This window comes from Balaenoptera musculus, chromosome 2, assembly GCF_009873245.2.
Source record: "Balaenoptera musculus isolate JJ_BM4_2016_0621 chromosome 2, mBalMus1.pri.v3, whole genome shotgun sequence".
Classification (NCBI taxonomy): domain Eukaryota; kingdom Metazoa; phylum Chordata; class Mammalia; order Artiodactyla; family Balaenopteridae; genus Balaenoptera; species Balaenoptera musculus.
In genome coordinates, this window is record NC_045786.1 from 2484519 (window position 1) to 2499471 (window position 14953).

The following is a 14953-nucleotide window of genomic DNA, read 5'->3' on the forward strand; positions in this document are numbered from 1 at the left end:
CAACGTCATTTAGAGGTGAGTGAAAAGCATGCTCCTTAACGTAGATCTGGCAGAACACTGGACACTTTGAATCCTGGAACACCTGTATCATCCCAGGGCTTAACGTCCATCACGTTCTCCCTTGAGCTGCAGGAGAATCCAAGTGCCTTGGGAAGTGGAATTGTTGATCTGGGGATACCATTTTTCTGAGTCATTAACCACACTTCCCGTGCACCAGGACTCTGGAGATTTTACTGAGTTCACCGTAGAACTGGTGATGTCTGGATCTTTGGAGAAGAAAACTTTCTTGGCACTTTATATGTTTTTTAAAATATTTTAAGGCTAGTGTCCTATTGATTAAAATTCACTCCTGAAACTTCATTTTCCAAGAAAACTTATCCTCTTTTTTGAATTTTGATGAGGTTTTCCTAGCAAGTCCACCTCATAGTTTATAAGGGCCTGTGATTCAGAGAATTACGTGGAATTAGGGTCATCTCACCACTCATGAGTAGGAAGGACCTGGAGATAGAAGCTCTTTCTGTTCTGGGGACGATGCTTTTCTTTCCTCAGCACTAGCTTCCAGGGCTCCTGCCCTCCCCACTGCTTCTCCCCCTGTGTGCCCCACCCCCATACGCAGGGGGATTTTGTAGTGAGAGGAGGGACGGTGTCAGCCTGCCGCAGTCATCCACTCTCCCGGCCACGCCCCTTCCTCTGCACTGGTCCTCGGTGCCTTGAGCCCCGTCCTCTGCCATCTTCCTGCCCATCCCCCTCCTTTCCTGGTCTCCCTCAAGTCACCCACCGCACCTCCAGCTTCCGCCTTTTAGGCCAAATGAGTGTCACCAATGGCTTAGAAATTGAAGAGGCACCTATCTCCAGAACCCCAATTAGAAGCATTTGAATGCCTTTTTTAGGTAGAACTGTTATTATGTATGTAGGCTATCTCTATAGTACAAGTCAGCCCCGATGTCAGATATTCTGTGACTTAAAAGTCACTTCTACGGGCTTGACCTGGTTGCCTAACTGCCCACGTAACATAGTTGCTCTAGGAAAAAGCACGCGAGTTCCAGAAAGCCTTCTGATAGCACATCCTACCCTAATCAGCTTTCCTTCCTGTATGATTGACCATCTTCCTCGTGAACTTAAGTGGGTAAGATTTTCTAGACCCACCGTGCTCTCTGTGAGTATAATGGATAAAGAGTCCTAGGCAACTGAGTTTAACTAGATAAGTAAAACAGAGCAACTTTAAAACCCTGTAAAATTCATGGCAGGAAGACAGTCTATTTTTGTTTCTTTTTACAGAGTATCATTTTGATATTCCAGTGTTGCAAACAAATAAGTGAAAAACAAAGCTCTAACCTACAGTTCCCATGGTGTTGGTGGTGGTGATCTCTAACCCAAGCTGGAAATAGGGAAGCCGAGCGTGTTTCAGACAGAACAGCTGTGGACGTGTGGGGACGATGCACGGCTCCTCTCTGCCTGCTTTTCGGCTCACGGAGGGGGCTGCACGCTAACGCTTGTGTCCCTGTGGTTTGCTCTCCTGTTTTCTTCTGGGTACACTCCGTAAACAGCGGGTCACAGAAAGTCGAGAGAGCCAGATGACGATTGAAGAGAGGAAGCATCTCATCACCGTGAGAGAGGACGCCTGGAAGACCCGAGGCCGGGGGGCAGCGAACGACTCCACGCAGTTTACCGTGGCCGGCAGGATGGTGAAGCGAGGTCAGGAGGCGTGTGTGCGCTCCGTCGCCCCCCCCCCCACGGAGGGGGCGTGGCCGGGGAGGGCTCAGTGCAAAACACGAGGCCGCGGTCTGCTCTGGTTTGCGCTCTCACTGAAATTGTGCACGCGTTTTCTGGGTAGGTGTTGTGAGATATTCCTACCGAAAACCTTTCCCTACGACACCGTCATCTTCGACGTCAGACGCATAATGCAATTAGTCACATTTCAAAACAGCCATTTGGAAATGGAGCCCAGGTTTCAAAAGCAATTTTGCAAATCTGCTAACAGATCTTAGTCCTTTCCTGTCATTGCTTTGAAATAATTTCCGTTTTCTTGCCATCTGGCAGTCAGTTCACCCAAATAAGCCTTTCTCAATGAAGGAGGAGTTTCTGTCTTCTCCCTTTTAGGCTAATTCCCAGGTCTCTTTCCATCAAACTCAGAGTTCCCTGGCTTCGGAAGCCCTATTTCCAGCGATGTTTTAATAGCTGTCCAAAGGATGGATCCATTTCCACAGGGAAGTGAGATTTCCCTACAGATGGGCAGTTTCCCTGCAGCTGAGCTCTTGGAACTAATTTGCAGCGGGGAATCCAAAGATTTATGAAAGTGACGAATCACGTGGTTAGAAGTCACCAGAGAGCTGAGGGGCTCCACATCCTGTAGGAAACGGTTAAAATCTGGGGTCCTTGTTCACCTACGTGCACGTACCTTCATTTTCTAAGCTGTGGTTTAAGCAAATTTCTTAACTTAGTGATAAAGGTTTTCACATTCAGGTAGAGTTAACTTACACTGGTGTCTGCTTTCTAGGTTTGCAGCTCGCTTTTCTCAAAACCTTTCAGGATCCTCACTCATAGACAGTGCCTAGCTCGGTGTAGGCTCGTGATAAATATTTGCAGAAGGAAAGGAGGGAGGGAGAAAGGAAGGGAAGGAGGGAGGGAAAACCCCTGAACTGAGATGAACCCAAATCTTGGTGGAAAAATCCTTTGTAACAAATTTATTCTTAACTTTTCCTGGAATTGTCAAGGATAACAGAAGATAATTTACTCTCAGAAAGAGGTGGCATTTGAGTTTGTTCTGTATGCTTTACATGACCCCCATCCCCGTGTTAACAAAAGCAGATTCTTAAGGCCCACATTGGTTAAGAAGAACTCGAGCTGAGAACTTGAACCGGAGCTCAGATCTGCCATTTATCCTGATGACTTTTCACTTTGGTTTCCTCTTTCCTCTTCCATCTGAAAAGATGGTAATTTATTTGAAGTTAGGCCCTTACTACCAGATACCACTGCCCTTGTCCACAGGAATGTCAGAGGAAGTAGCTTTGCTCTTAGGCAGGTTTGGAGAGTAAAGTCAGAGATGTTCCTCTCCCTTAGTGGATGAGTTTGCTTTCACGTGTTTCTGAATAAATCAGGGATCTTTATTTAACGGGTATGATACGACTTTGCTCAGGAAATAATTTTCTTGTACTTTCAATCTAATGGAAGAACTGTACCCTGTTTTTCTAGTATTTGTTACCACCTACACAGTGATGTGTTTCACTCAGTCACCGCTCTTTTGGATTTGCAGTGATAGGGCGTCCAATGTCCTACACTCGCCAAAGAATGAAGTAGTCCCCACGCTGTAGCCACCAAGATTTCCCGTCTCCTCGGGTTACTGTGTGCCTGCGAGTTGCCAAGAGGCGTGCCGTACCCTGATTTTCATTCTCTCACCCCAGAACACTCTTTTCTCCCCAGCCTCGCTAGGACTGTCTCCCTTTTTCTTATTCCTAGATGCTACATAACAGTGAGTACGCCACAGATTTCTGTGGTATTCTAGAATTCTCCTGGAAGGAAGGGACTCAAAGTGCACCTTTGAATAAGAGAGATGTGAAATGTTCCTGAAGAGAGTAGGTGACTGGTTATTGCCCGTAGAATTCACTGAAAAGAGAAATGGGGAATGCTTTGTTTTGTTTTCACATCGTGAAATTTAAATCTGTGTGCCCTCCCCCACCATGGACGAACCCTAAATCCCTCCAGGAAAGAGCTGGTCCACCTCTGGGAGCTCAGTGCTGCAGCCTGAACGGGCAGCAGGGCGCGCCGTGACAGCACGAGGGGCCGGTGTCCTGGTCGGCTGGAGCCAGGCCTGTTTACTGGCTTCAGAGTTAATAACCTCTGGGCTCATGAAATCTGCCCATGCCCCTTATGCATCCTCTTAGCAGGCGATGGTTTACTGCCCAGCCTGTGATACCAAATTTTACTTATCCTTAGCATCTTTCAAGAAAGTTGACTTTCTCACTGATATAAACCCTTTGCAGTTCCGGTAAAGAAGTACTTTTTAAATGTTGTTGACATTAAGGAAGTATATGTACATGTTGAGAAGCACTTCTAGAATATCACCAAAAATTTAAGTTGTAAACTACATTCCAGTATTTTTCCTTAAACATGTTATGCGGTAGCACGTCCTTCTCCACCTCACGGGAGGGGCAGATCCCTTCACTTCAGTGGTTTTTTTTTCCCTGTAAGCGACAGTGATTTACATATTCTCCCTTTGTGGTTCTGGGAGGGATACTTAACGTGGCAACATCACCCGAGGGTTTCACGTTTCTTACAGACAGACAAAGAACATTAATGTCTCATTTTGTTCTCTGTACGTGCGCTAATCCCTTCCCTTTCGAATCCCTTCTAGGGTTAGGGAAGAATACTCATCTTTGTCTTCATTAAGGTTTCTTATCCTAACCAGATGCCTTCTTCAGCCTGGAGTGTCTGTCTTTCCCTCTCATGTGTCTTTTACCATTTCTCCGTTTAAAGATTCCCCATCCTGCTTCTTGGTAGATGCAGGTGGAAGCATGTCCTGAGCTCCCAGCCACACCTGACATGGGTACCATCCTCCAACAGTCACAGATCAGTACAAATGGTTCCTCTTGTGTCTTTCTTACAAAGCTTAGCACCCTCTGCATTATTGCCTAATAGGACCACACTCTGAGTGACACCCCCAAAGGCCAGATGGTCCCCACGTCCCCTCAGCTGGGAGGGACACTCCGGGGGCACTTCCCGGCCGGCGTGACAAGCCCGGTCTCCCCGTCCTCTGCAGAGATGGTGCAGAAACAACTGGCCCTCCGCATCCTCGCGTTCCGCAGCCACAAATTCAACCACCCGTGATCAAAAAAAAATTTTTAATTCCAGAGAATTCCCAAAAGTAAAACTGGAATTTGCCACCTCAGCTCTTTACATAGCATTTACATTGTTTTGGGTATAATGAGGCATCCAGAGATGATCTAGAGTATACGGAAGGATGTATGTAGATTGTATGCAAATATGCCATTTTGTATAAGGGACTTGAGCGTCTGTGGATTTTGGTACCCACAGGGGGTCCTGGAACCAATCCCTTGTGGATACCAAGGGACGACTGTATACTTTCTCTTCCACTACCTCCACTGCCCCCAAAGCCTCCAGACGTCACCGTTTCATCTGTTCGAGGACATTCTGATTGCCTTCGTGTCTCCATGGTTCAGTGTGGAATGGCAGCCTGACAGCCGCTGCAGGCCTTAGAAACAATAAAACCCTGTCTCCATGGGCAGGTGTCCTACACGTGTGGGCACGGTCCCTGCCAGCTGCACATGTGTGTGTCCCATGCGTGTTTGTAAATTCTGTAAATTGTCAGATCTCTGTTGGGACTCATGGCCATCCCTCAGGGTCCTGGGAACTTCTGGAAGTTACCTGAGATGCTCAATAGCTCCTTTGTCTGCTCTGCAGGTCTGGCGTCCCCCACTGCCATCACCCCAGTAGCGTCCCCTATCTGCAGTAGAACGAGGGGCACCACGCCAGTTTCCAGACCCCTGGAAGGTGAGTCACCAGGCACCCAGTGTGCCAAGAGGTCTGTGATCAGAAGAGCCCTCCGTGCTTCTCTCACCTGTGTTTTCTACTTGCCCAGATATCGAAGCCAGACCAGACATGCAGTTAGAATCAGACCTCAAGTTGGACAGGCTGGAAACCTTTCTAAGAAGACTGAATAACAAAGGTACACACCAGGAGCCAGAGGGAAGCTTGGGTTCATGTGCTTGTAGCCAGTGTGGCTCGGGTTTCAGTGGGTAGCTCAGGAAGCCTAGAAACACCTGCCCTGCTCTCAGACTCTCTAAATCCTAACTGGGATTGCTTTTTCTCCTCAGCTAAATTGTCTTCTATTATGACTTCACCAATTCATACTGTAAGCGTTATCTTTGTTGTTACGTTTTTAAGAAATGAAGTTATTGGTCAACACTGATTAGATTACCTAACTCTGATTCACTTGGTAATGAACTCAGTAGGGAGCCCCCAGTAACACGTTTGTTTCTGGATCTAAACCCTTGGGATGGACTTCCCTGGTGGCGCAGTGGTTAAGAATCCACCTGCCAATGCAGGGGACACGGGTTTGAGCCTTGGTCCGGGAAGATCCCACATGCCACGGAGCAACTAAGCCCGTGCGCCACAACTACTGAGCCTGCAGTCTAGGGCCTACAAGCCACTACTGAGCCCACGTGCTGCAACTATTGAAGCCCGCACCCCTAGAGCCCATGCTCCCCAACAAGAGAAGCCACCGCAATGAGAAGCCTGCACACCGCAACGAAGAGTAGCCCCCGCTCGCTGCAACTAGAGAAAGCCCGCGCACAGCAACGAAGACCCAACGCAGCCAAAAATAAAATAAATAAATAAGTTTATGAAAAAGAAGTAACTAAACCCTTGGGATGTCATCCAATCAGGATTGTAGACTTGGTAATTTTGCCTTTAACCCTGAAAGCAGATTATTACACGAAATCAACGTGAACTTGGGCCTGATGAACTTTCAGTTGTATATGTCAATTTCCAATAAGGTAGCAGCTGCTATTATAATCACAAATGATTTCTAAAAGAAAATTCTAGTGCATAAATAAAGATTTCAATACAAAAGTCCATGAAGTATATATAATAAAAGAATAAACATGCAGAAATAGCCTCATCTCTTAATAAAAATGTCCAGTACTTGCAATTTATCCAATACTAAGCCCTGGAGTCCCTATTATTGAAAATGACCCCTATAGGTTGAAAATAATACAGACAACCACCTGAAACCAGAAATATAAAAGTGTAATATAATAACAAAGCTGGCAAGGCAAAGAATGCAAACGATTCAAAGTTTATTACCTATACGTAATGGTGATCTAGCCCAGGGGTCGGCAAACCAATCCAGCTCACCTCCTCTTTTTGTAAATAAAGTTTTATTGGAACACAGTTGTGCCCATTCCTTAGCATATTGGTAATAGTTGCTTTTGTACTATAGCAGCAGAGTCATGTAAGTGGCAACACAGGTCAAACAGACTCCCATGCAAAGCCTAAAGTATTTACTACGTGACCCTTTGCAGGAAAAGTTTTCACCAAACCCTGATCTAGAACAAGGCTGAGCTAGTTCTGCCTCCAAAAGAGCAAAAAGAGCAGGTTGAGAAATTCTCGGTGTGCTTGAGCCTCCATCCCTCCTACCACTCACGGTGCACGCTTTGTTCGGACGGGAAGTCCTTTCCTGAGAAGCCAGCTGATACCCAGGAAGCATCTACAGAACCCTGGACATCCCCGTCATGTCTGCTCCACTCCTGGACCTTAGCGGGAAGAAAATCATTTTTAAGATTCAGTGAAGCATAGTTGGAGTCATGTTTTTACACAAATCTCAGGTCATTGATTTGCTTGTTTGTCGGTAGTTGGTGGGATGCAAGAAACGGTCCTCACCGTCACCGGGAAATCCGTGAAAGAGGTGATGAAGCCGGACGATGAGGAAACCTTTGCCAAGTTCTACCGCAGCATGGATTCCGCTCTACCGAGAAGCCCCGTGGAGCTGGACGAGGACTTTGATGTCATTTTCGATCCTTACGCCCCCAAGTGAGTTACTTCATTTCCCATCTTTCACCCCTGGAGAACGGATTCCTTCACTGGTCTCCACACAGCACTTTCTCGAGAATCTTCTCTCACTGTTCCCTCCTTCTGCGATAGAACTTCATTACAGCCAGATTGATACCAACCAGGGTTCTTGGCCTACCCCAATCAATAGAAATTGATAAGAGGCCAGACAAGAAACTCAGGCAAGGCTTTATCGGGGCCCCTGCTGCAGCAGGCGGGAGAGAGAACACGTAACAGGTTCCCTGGCTCGCTCCCCGAGGGGGGTGAGCTGCTTCCTTATATGGGGTGAGGGCAGGGGCGGGTCCAGGAGTCGGACCGGAGGCGTGGCTTAGGTGGTCTGCCCACCTCTTTGGTGGTGCTGTGTGCAGGGGGCATGCGCAGTGCCCTGCTTTTGCTCCTGACACCCTGTTTTTGCTTCCAGCTCTTAAGATGTGGCAGTTGGGTTTTTTTGGTCTTTTTGTATCCTTTGTCCATAATTTGGCCGAATTGCACATGCACAGTTACTTTTAGTCCCTTATCGTTTTTTGTATTTTGTTGCTTGAGGAGACGTGTGTCCAGGTGCAAGCCCTGCAGCAAAGGGTCTCAGGTCCCAGGTCCCAGCCCGTCTCAAAATCACTGTTCTCTAGAACCAGACACCGGGCTGGATAGAGCTTGTGTGCCCAGGACAGACGTCCCCTCCAGCAGAAAGCCTGGCATCCACACCACATGCCTGGGCCATGAAAATAAAGTGACTGTGTTTTTCACGTCACTCGAATATTGTTTTGCAGACTTTATGAACACTGGTTAGCAGAAATTTCTATGCCTTTCTTCATTTGACATGTCAAATTCTTCCTCAACTTTGAAAACGGTTTGGATCACCTGGGCTCTAATGAATACAGCTAACTAGAAAATCAATGAAACGTGTTACTTAATTTGCAATCATTGATAAGATCAATAGATCTGAGGGTTTTCTCAGTGATGTCCCAGGGTCCCTCTTCATGCAGGAACGTGACTAAACCACCAAAGAAAAGTGTTCATGGTGTTAGGATTCCCTTGGTTGTGATTGCCACAAAGAAAGGCAAGTCCAGCTGGCTTCAGCAGAAGAGAGGCATGGAGGGATTTACAGGTTCACTCCTTGAAAAGCGCAGGCATGAACTCAGGTTCTGGGGGCTCAGAATGAGGTCTCTGGCACCTGGTTCCTTTAGGCTGGCTTTCCTCTCAGTCAGGCTGTCATCACGTGGTAGATGGTCACCCCTCACTCCGGATTTATATCCCATCTCCTTGGCCACCACCAGCACAGGCAGCTGCCCTGCCCAGCCTTCCCAGAAGTTGTTCCAGGCTTGATTTTCTTGGGTTTGCATCCGGCCCTACAGCCATCATTGTGGCCAAGGGGATGGAAGATGCTGATTGGCCAGCAGTGGATGGTCTTTGGATCCCCCTCCGGAGCCAGGGTAGGGGACAGGGCATGGAGGGAGGTGGTTCCCCCAAAGGAAAGTCAAGGAGCTCTCACGAGAAGCAGGGAGAATGCGCTGGGTGAGCTAATAACCCCACAGCCATCCACCACGTTTATCTGTCGCCCACAAATTTTTCAGAGTGCCCGTCTTTTCCGGAAGTCTGCGTGGTTATCATAAATGTTTCCTTAAGCTGCTCCTGATACCTGTTTTGCATTTTTCAATGTGTTCAGTTTTTTTCAATTTGCTACCTTAAGAAAATGAACAACTTGCCATTCCCCAGCTTTAAGTAGTATTTTGGGTATTTGCATACACTGGTCGTGAACCATTGCTCAATCTTCTCCCCACCCAAATGTCACTGTTTACACGGTTACATGTACTTCAAACATTGATATGTATGTTTACACACACACACACACGACAATGTTATGTATGAAAGAGGATCTCCAGGTACAGAGATCCATGCACTTAAGACATTAAAAGCAGCCGGAATCTGCTGGGAAACCATGTGACTGGGTCCACCCCTCTCCCCGTGTCTGGTCTTCTGCCCCAGAGAGTTGAGCGTGTGTGTGTGTGATGGTCATAGTTGGTTTTGTGGGCCTCTTTTATTTCAATATATTTTTCAAAATAGTGCTTATTTTCCAGAGGGGGGCAGTGGGTCGAGAGGAGGCTAGAGATGGGTAACTTGGGGAGGGAACTGGAAAACTTGCACAGAGAGAAAGCTGAGTCTGGTGGAGAGAGGGTTAAATCAAGAAGCAGTGGCTGGCTGTGCATTCTCGGCGGGCTTGCTGGAGCCCGGAGGAGGAGAGGTGCTTCTATTCCAGCAGGAGAAGTAGTGACCAGCATGTTGTGGGCGTGATGAGAGGGAAGGACTGCACCCTTCAGGGCTGTCCAGGGGGGGCATGGGCTGCCCCATAGGCACTGGCCGCTCCTCCAGGTGGAGACCACGGGGCGTGGTGAGAGCGGGGCTCCAGGGATGGGCTGGGATCCGGAACTACATGGGCTTCAGTCCTCCACCTCCGAGAGCCTCTGACTGCGTGTCAGTGGAGGGGTGATGGGAGGGGAGGAGCTGCAACATTATAATGAAATCAAGAACTAAAATCGCGGCGCCCGTTGCTTCAGCTCAGAGACACGCACGCCACCGGGCGTGGGTGGCACTGTGGCCCCAGGCCGCACCAGCTCTGCTCTGCCTCGTAGGTTGACATCCTCCGTGGCTGAGCACAGGCGTGCGGTGAGGCCCAAGCGCCGGGCTCAGGCTTCCAGAAACCCCCTGAAGATGCTGGCAGCAAGGGAGGACCTCCTCCAGGGATACACGGAGCAGAGGCTGAACGTGGCCTTCATGGAATCAAAGCGTATGAAAGTAGAAAAGAGTGAGTATCAGGACCATCCCCAGCTGTGCGCGCGGCAACCGGTGAGCAGGTGACTCTGTCCTCTCCTTTTCCTGCCTTGCAAAGGCCGATGACAGCGCTCAGGGACGCTCGTGCAAGAAAAATGAGCACGTCTGTACACACATGTGCACACCTGCAGAAACTGCTTGGAACTGAAAGGCTTGCAGTGTGGCCCCTCTATTCACTTACATCAAATTATCCTGTTTTGTTGCGTTTTCTTTCAAGAGGTTGGAGGAAAGGGAGGTTGCTGGGCTTTGCAATTCAACCCATTTCCAAACACAGCAGTTCTTCACTTGACCTTATTCTAGAGCAAATGATTCGATCTCTCATGGGCAAGTGTCCCATATCTCTGTTTTGCCTAATCCTAGATTTCTCCATTATTAATTAATGCAGAAACCAGTGCTTTTCACATTGTTTTGGGCAGGACCCTGGGCTCCTTGGAGCTGGGATGTGGGCTGGGGGGAGTCGGGAGAGCTGGGATGGGGCAGTGAACAGAGCGTGAGGGGTAGGCCTGAGGTTTTCATCCCACTTCAGGCTAAACCGTCGGCTTTTATCTGCCCGGTCATGTGGGGCTCCCCAGTTCTGAAAGAGCAGTTTTCCCAGCGGAGCTAATGGCATGCATAATCTTGTTATTCTGAAGATTCTTGCTGTAATTTGTATTTTCCTATAGCACTCATAAACCTACTTACTAAAGTTTTTTTTTAGAAACAGTCTTTGGATGAAGTGGTTGAGTCTTTCCATTATAACTGGTTTACTAAATAAGATATTACAAAATCTCTATGCCATCCGAGTTGTCAGGTAGTGTTATATTTCTTCAGTGTTAGAACCTCACCCCAGCAAAATAATTTTCTGAGTTTCTCTCTAGCATATGCATAGTTTTTTAAACAATGAGCTGGAGAAATAAAGGTTTATTGGCACAAGTTTTATGTACTTCAACTGTACCTCCACTTTTTGGGGACACGTACACATTTGTTGGTCCGCACTGAAAATCCAGCATCTTGTTACAATCTTAAATCTGAGAGCAGGCGATCTCAAGAGACCATGTAGTTGTTCACTTAGCCTCCAGAGAAAGATGAGAACTAAACCATGCCTTACAGGGTGCCTGCTTTTCTGCATATAAAGACTTAGGATGGAAGAGGTCCAACAGTCTCCCTTAGGAAGGCATTTTCAACATCTAACACTGTTAGGAATTAACAGCTTTAGTGGAATTGCAGCACATGAGTCCAGCTCCTGATTTTATACTGATGTGGCTCGTCCACACTGCCACTCCATTCTTGTCCCTCTGCATGGCCAGGGTGACACTTGTCAGCAAGCATTTACACTTTCAATCCTATGTTTAATTGCTAACACAAGGCTTCACTGCGTAGTTAATCAGACTGCAGTATGTTTTCCCCATCAGGATTAACTTGAAAAGAAAGAAGGAGTGAGTGATTCATGCTTGATCGCTGAGGGTAAACACTGTCGTTTCTCCTGAATGTCTTGCTTCCCCTGCACTGTGTTTCCTCCTTTGACCCTCCCAGTGTCCGCCAACTCCAGCTTCTCAGAAGTCACCCTGGCGGGGCTAGCCAGCAAAGAAAACTTCAGCAACGTCAGCCTGCGGAGCGTCAACCTGACGGAACAGAAGTCCAACAACAGCGCGGTGCCCTACAAAAAGCTGATGCTGTTACAGGTTAAAGGTATTTAGAGCGGCAGAGAGAATTACACACGAGCAGGGATTTTAGTCTGGTAACGTCGGGAGGCCTGACTTCCCCCGCGTGCCCGAAAGGAGAAGGGAACGCGTGCTTTTGGAGAGCCCACTGGGTGCCACCTCATCTCACATCAGCTTCACAAGATCCCACTGGGTGGGAAACATTACGCCCCTGAGTTGGCAGCGCTTACTGATGCGCCCGAGGCCCCAGCAGCTGCTGAGTGGCGGAGCTGGCTTTGAACCCTGGTCGGTCTGATTCCAGAAGCTCAGCTTTTGCTGCTCCCCTTCTCGTGACCCCGGCCACGCACTGCACGCGGTCACCAGACACCCCGTCAGCCACCAGAACGTTCTCTCCATCTGTCCTCCTCGCCAGGGTCAGCAGGCGTTAGGGCAGCGAGACGGAGAGATGGGCATCCTTGAGGAAGGGAGCAAGGGAGCGTGGGGCAGGGGGGTCTCAGCTGCTCCAGCTCCCTCCCTCCCTTCCTCTCTCTTTCTCTCTCTCCCCTCCCTCCCACCCTCTTTCTCTACCTCTTTTCCTTTCTTCCTCCCTCCTTCTGTCTTCCTTCCTTCCTTTCCTTCCTTCTTTCTCTCTCTTCCCTCCCTCCCTCCCTCTCTCTCTACCTCTTTTCCTTTCTTCCTCCCTCCCTGTCTTCCTTCCTTCCTTTCCTTCTTTCTCTCTTCCCTCCCTCCCTCTCTCTCTTTTCCTTTCTTCCTCCCTCCCTCCCTCTGTCTTCCTTCCTTCCTTTCCTTCCTTCTTTCTCTGTCTCTTCCCTCCCTCCCTCCCTCTCTTTCTCTACCTCTTTTCCTTTCTTCCTCCCTCCCTCTGTCTTCCTTCCTTTCTTTCCTTCCCTCTCTCTTCCCTCCCTCCCTCCCTCTCTCCCTCTCTACCTCTTTTCCTTTCTTCCTCCCTCCCTCCGTCTTCCTTCCTTCCTTTCTTCCTTCTTTCTCTCTTCCCTCCCTCCCTTCCTGTCTCTCTCCCTTTCTCTCTCTTCCTCTATCTCTTTTCCTTTCTTCCTTCCCTCCCTCTCTCCCTGTAGCAAGGAGCCCTAACCCACAACCAGGGGGGCTCTGGCTCTGCCCCAGTGACTTAGCTGCCTCGGGCGGCACTGCTGTAAATTAATGCTCAAGAAAAGCATGCCCTGTCCCCTGCTTCGCTGGGGGTTTCCAGGGTGTGTCTGCACGGCCACTGCCCTTTCTAGTGTATTTAAGAGGCCCGTGACAAGTGCAAACCTCCCGCCTCCGTGCCTACGTGTGACGCAGAGACTACGCCATCAGTGCGACTGTGGAAAGACCAAAACCATTTAGGAGAAGGAGTTGGCAGCTGCACAAGGCAGTGCTTCCCTCTAAGCTGATTCCTCTCCAGACTCGAGTTTTTAGTTTAGAGAAAAACTCCCAAGGATGAAGAGGCCCTCGCCTTGCCCCGGCCCGCAGAGGCTGTTAAGTGTAGGAGATGGGCTGAGTGCAGAGAGGGAGACCAGGAGACGAGTGGGCCAGGGGAAAGGACGTGTTTGCTGACGCCCCTGGGGGAGGGAACCTTAGTTAACCCATCCACGTGCTGCCAAAGGACACTGCGAATGGTCCTAGGAAACATGGTGACCTCTGGGAACCTGCCACCAGGGAAGGTCATCGACAAGGCTATGACTCTAAGTCCCCTGGGTCATGGGAACTCACGTGAGCACATGAGGCTGTTCAGGATGGGGAGTCGGGAGCAGGGGTGCTTCGGATGCGGGTGCTTCCCGGTCGGGCCTGCCGGGGCCACGGGGCAGTGCTCCTCTCGGGGGAGACGGTGACCCTCTGCCTCGTGCTCAGGAAGAAGACACGTGCAGACGCGGCTGGTGGAACCTCGCGCTTCTTCCCTCAACAGTGGGGACTGCTTCCTCCTGCTCTCCCCCCACCACTGCTTCCTGTGGGTCGGAGAGTTCGCCAACGTCATAGAGAAGGCGAAGGTCGGTATCTGAGGAACGACAGTGGTCTTGTTTTGCATCTCCTTTAGACACAGGTAGAATGTTCTTCCAGTGGCCGGATCCCTAGAAATCTTCTCAAACGTCCAGTGTTTCATTCAAGCGAGAGGGGACAGGCGTGTTTATTTTCCAGAAGGTCTCTGAAACGAGCTCCTGGTAAGTGCTTAAGGGGGATGTTTTCAAAGGAATCTGACCTGTGCCTCCAGGCTGAAAGTTCTGGTTCATCCTTCCTCCTGTGGAGAAAAAGAGCTGGCCCATCACTTCCAAGTTGTTTATCCGAGGTGTCTAGGAAGTTCTGCTGTGGATCTATTGAATGAGACTTTAGTGGGAAAAGACCAGGGAGTGGGTATTTTTATTTTGGGGTTTTTTCCCCCCTTTATTTATTTATTTATTTATTTTTAATTGAAGTAGAGTTGATTTACAATGTTGTGTTAATTTCTGCTGTATAGCAAGGTGATTCAGTTATACGTGTATATATATATATATACTTTTTCATATTCTTTTCCATGATGGTTTATCACAGACTGTTGAATATAGTTCCCTGTGCTATACAGTAGGACCTTGTTGTTTATCCATCCTGTATATACTAGTTTGCATCTGCTAATCCCAAACTCCCAGTCTATCCCTCTCCCACCCACTCTCCCCCTTGGCAACCACAAGTCTGTTTTCTATGTCTGTGAGTTAATTTCTGTCTTGTAGAGAGGTTCATTTGTGCCATATTTTAGATTCCACATATAAGTGATATCATATGGTATTTGTTTTCTCTTTCTGACTTACTTCACTTAGTATGATCATCTCTAGTTGCATCCATGTTGCTGCAAATGGCATTATTTTGTTCTTTTATATGGCTGAGGAGTGGGATGGGTATTTGTAAAAAGCTTCACGAATGATCTTTTGAATTTGAAGATGGACAAGTGTTGC

General features: G+C 48.5%; 1 protein-coding gene across 26 annotated transcripts in view; it reads left to right on the top strand.

Moving 5' to 3' along the window:
• The window catches only part of SVIL (supervillin), a 239046-nt gene that overhangs the window by 197559 nt on the left and 26534 nt on the right, over positions 1 to 14953 (top strand). For all 26 annotated transcript variants that reach the window (XR_005018818.1, XR_005018817.1, XM_036843972.1 and 23 more), the window contains 7 exons: positions 1548 to 1695; positions 5419 to 5508; positions 5597 to 5683; positions 7371 to 7548; positions 10194 to 10366; positions 11905 to 12060; positions 13881 to 14017. Coding sequence is in view for 24 of the 26 variants with exons in the window: in XM_036843972.1 (XP_036699867.1) it covers positions 1548 to 1695; positions 5419 to 5508; positions 5597 to 5683; positions 7371 to 7548; positions 10194 to 10366; positions 11905 to 12060; positions 13881 to 14017 (969 nt within the window). In the remaining 2 variants the exon portion in view is untranslated. The remainder of the gene's footprint in view (positions 1 to 1547; positions 1696 to 5418; positions 5509 to 5596; positions 5684 to 7370; positions 7549 to 10193; positions 10367 to 11904; positions 12061 to 13880; positions 14018 to 14953) is intronic.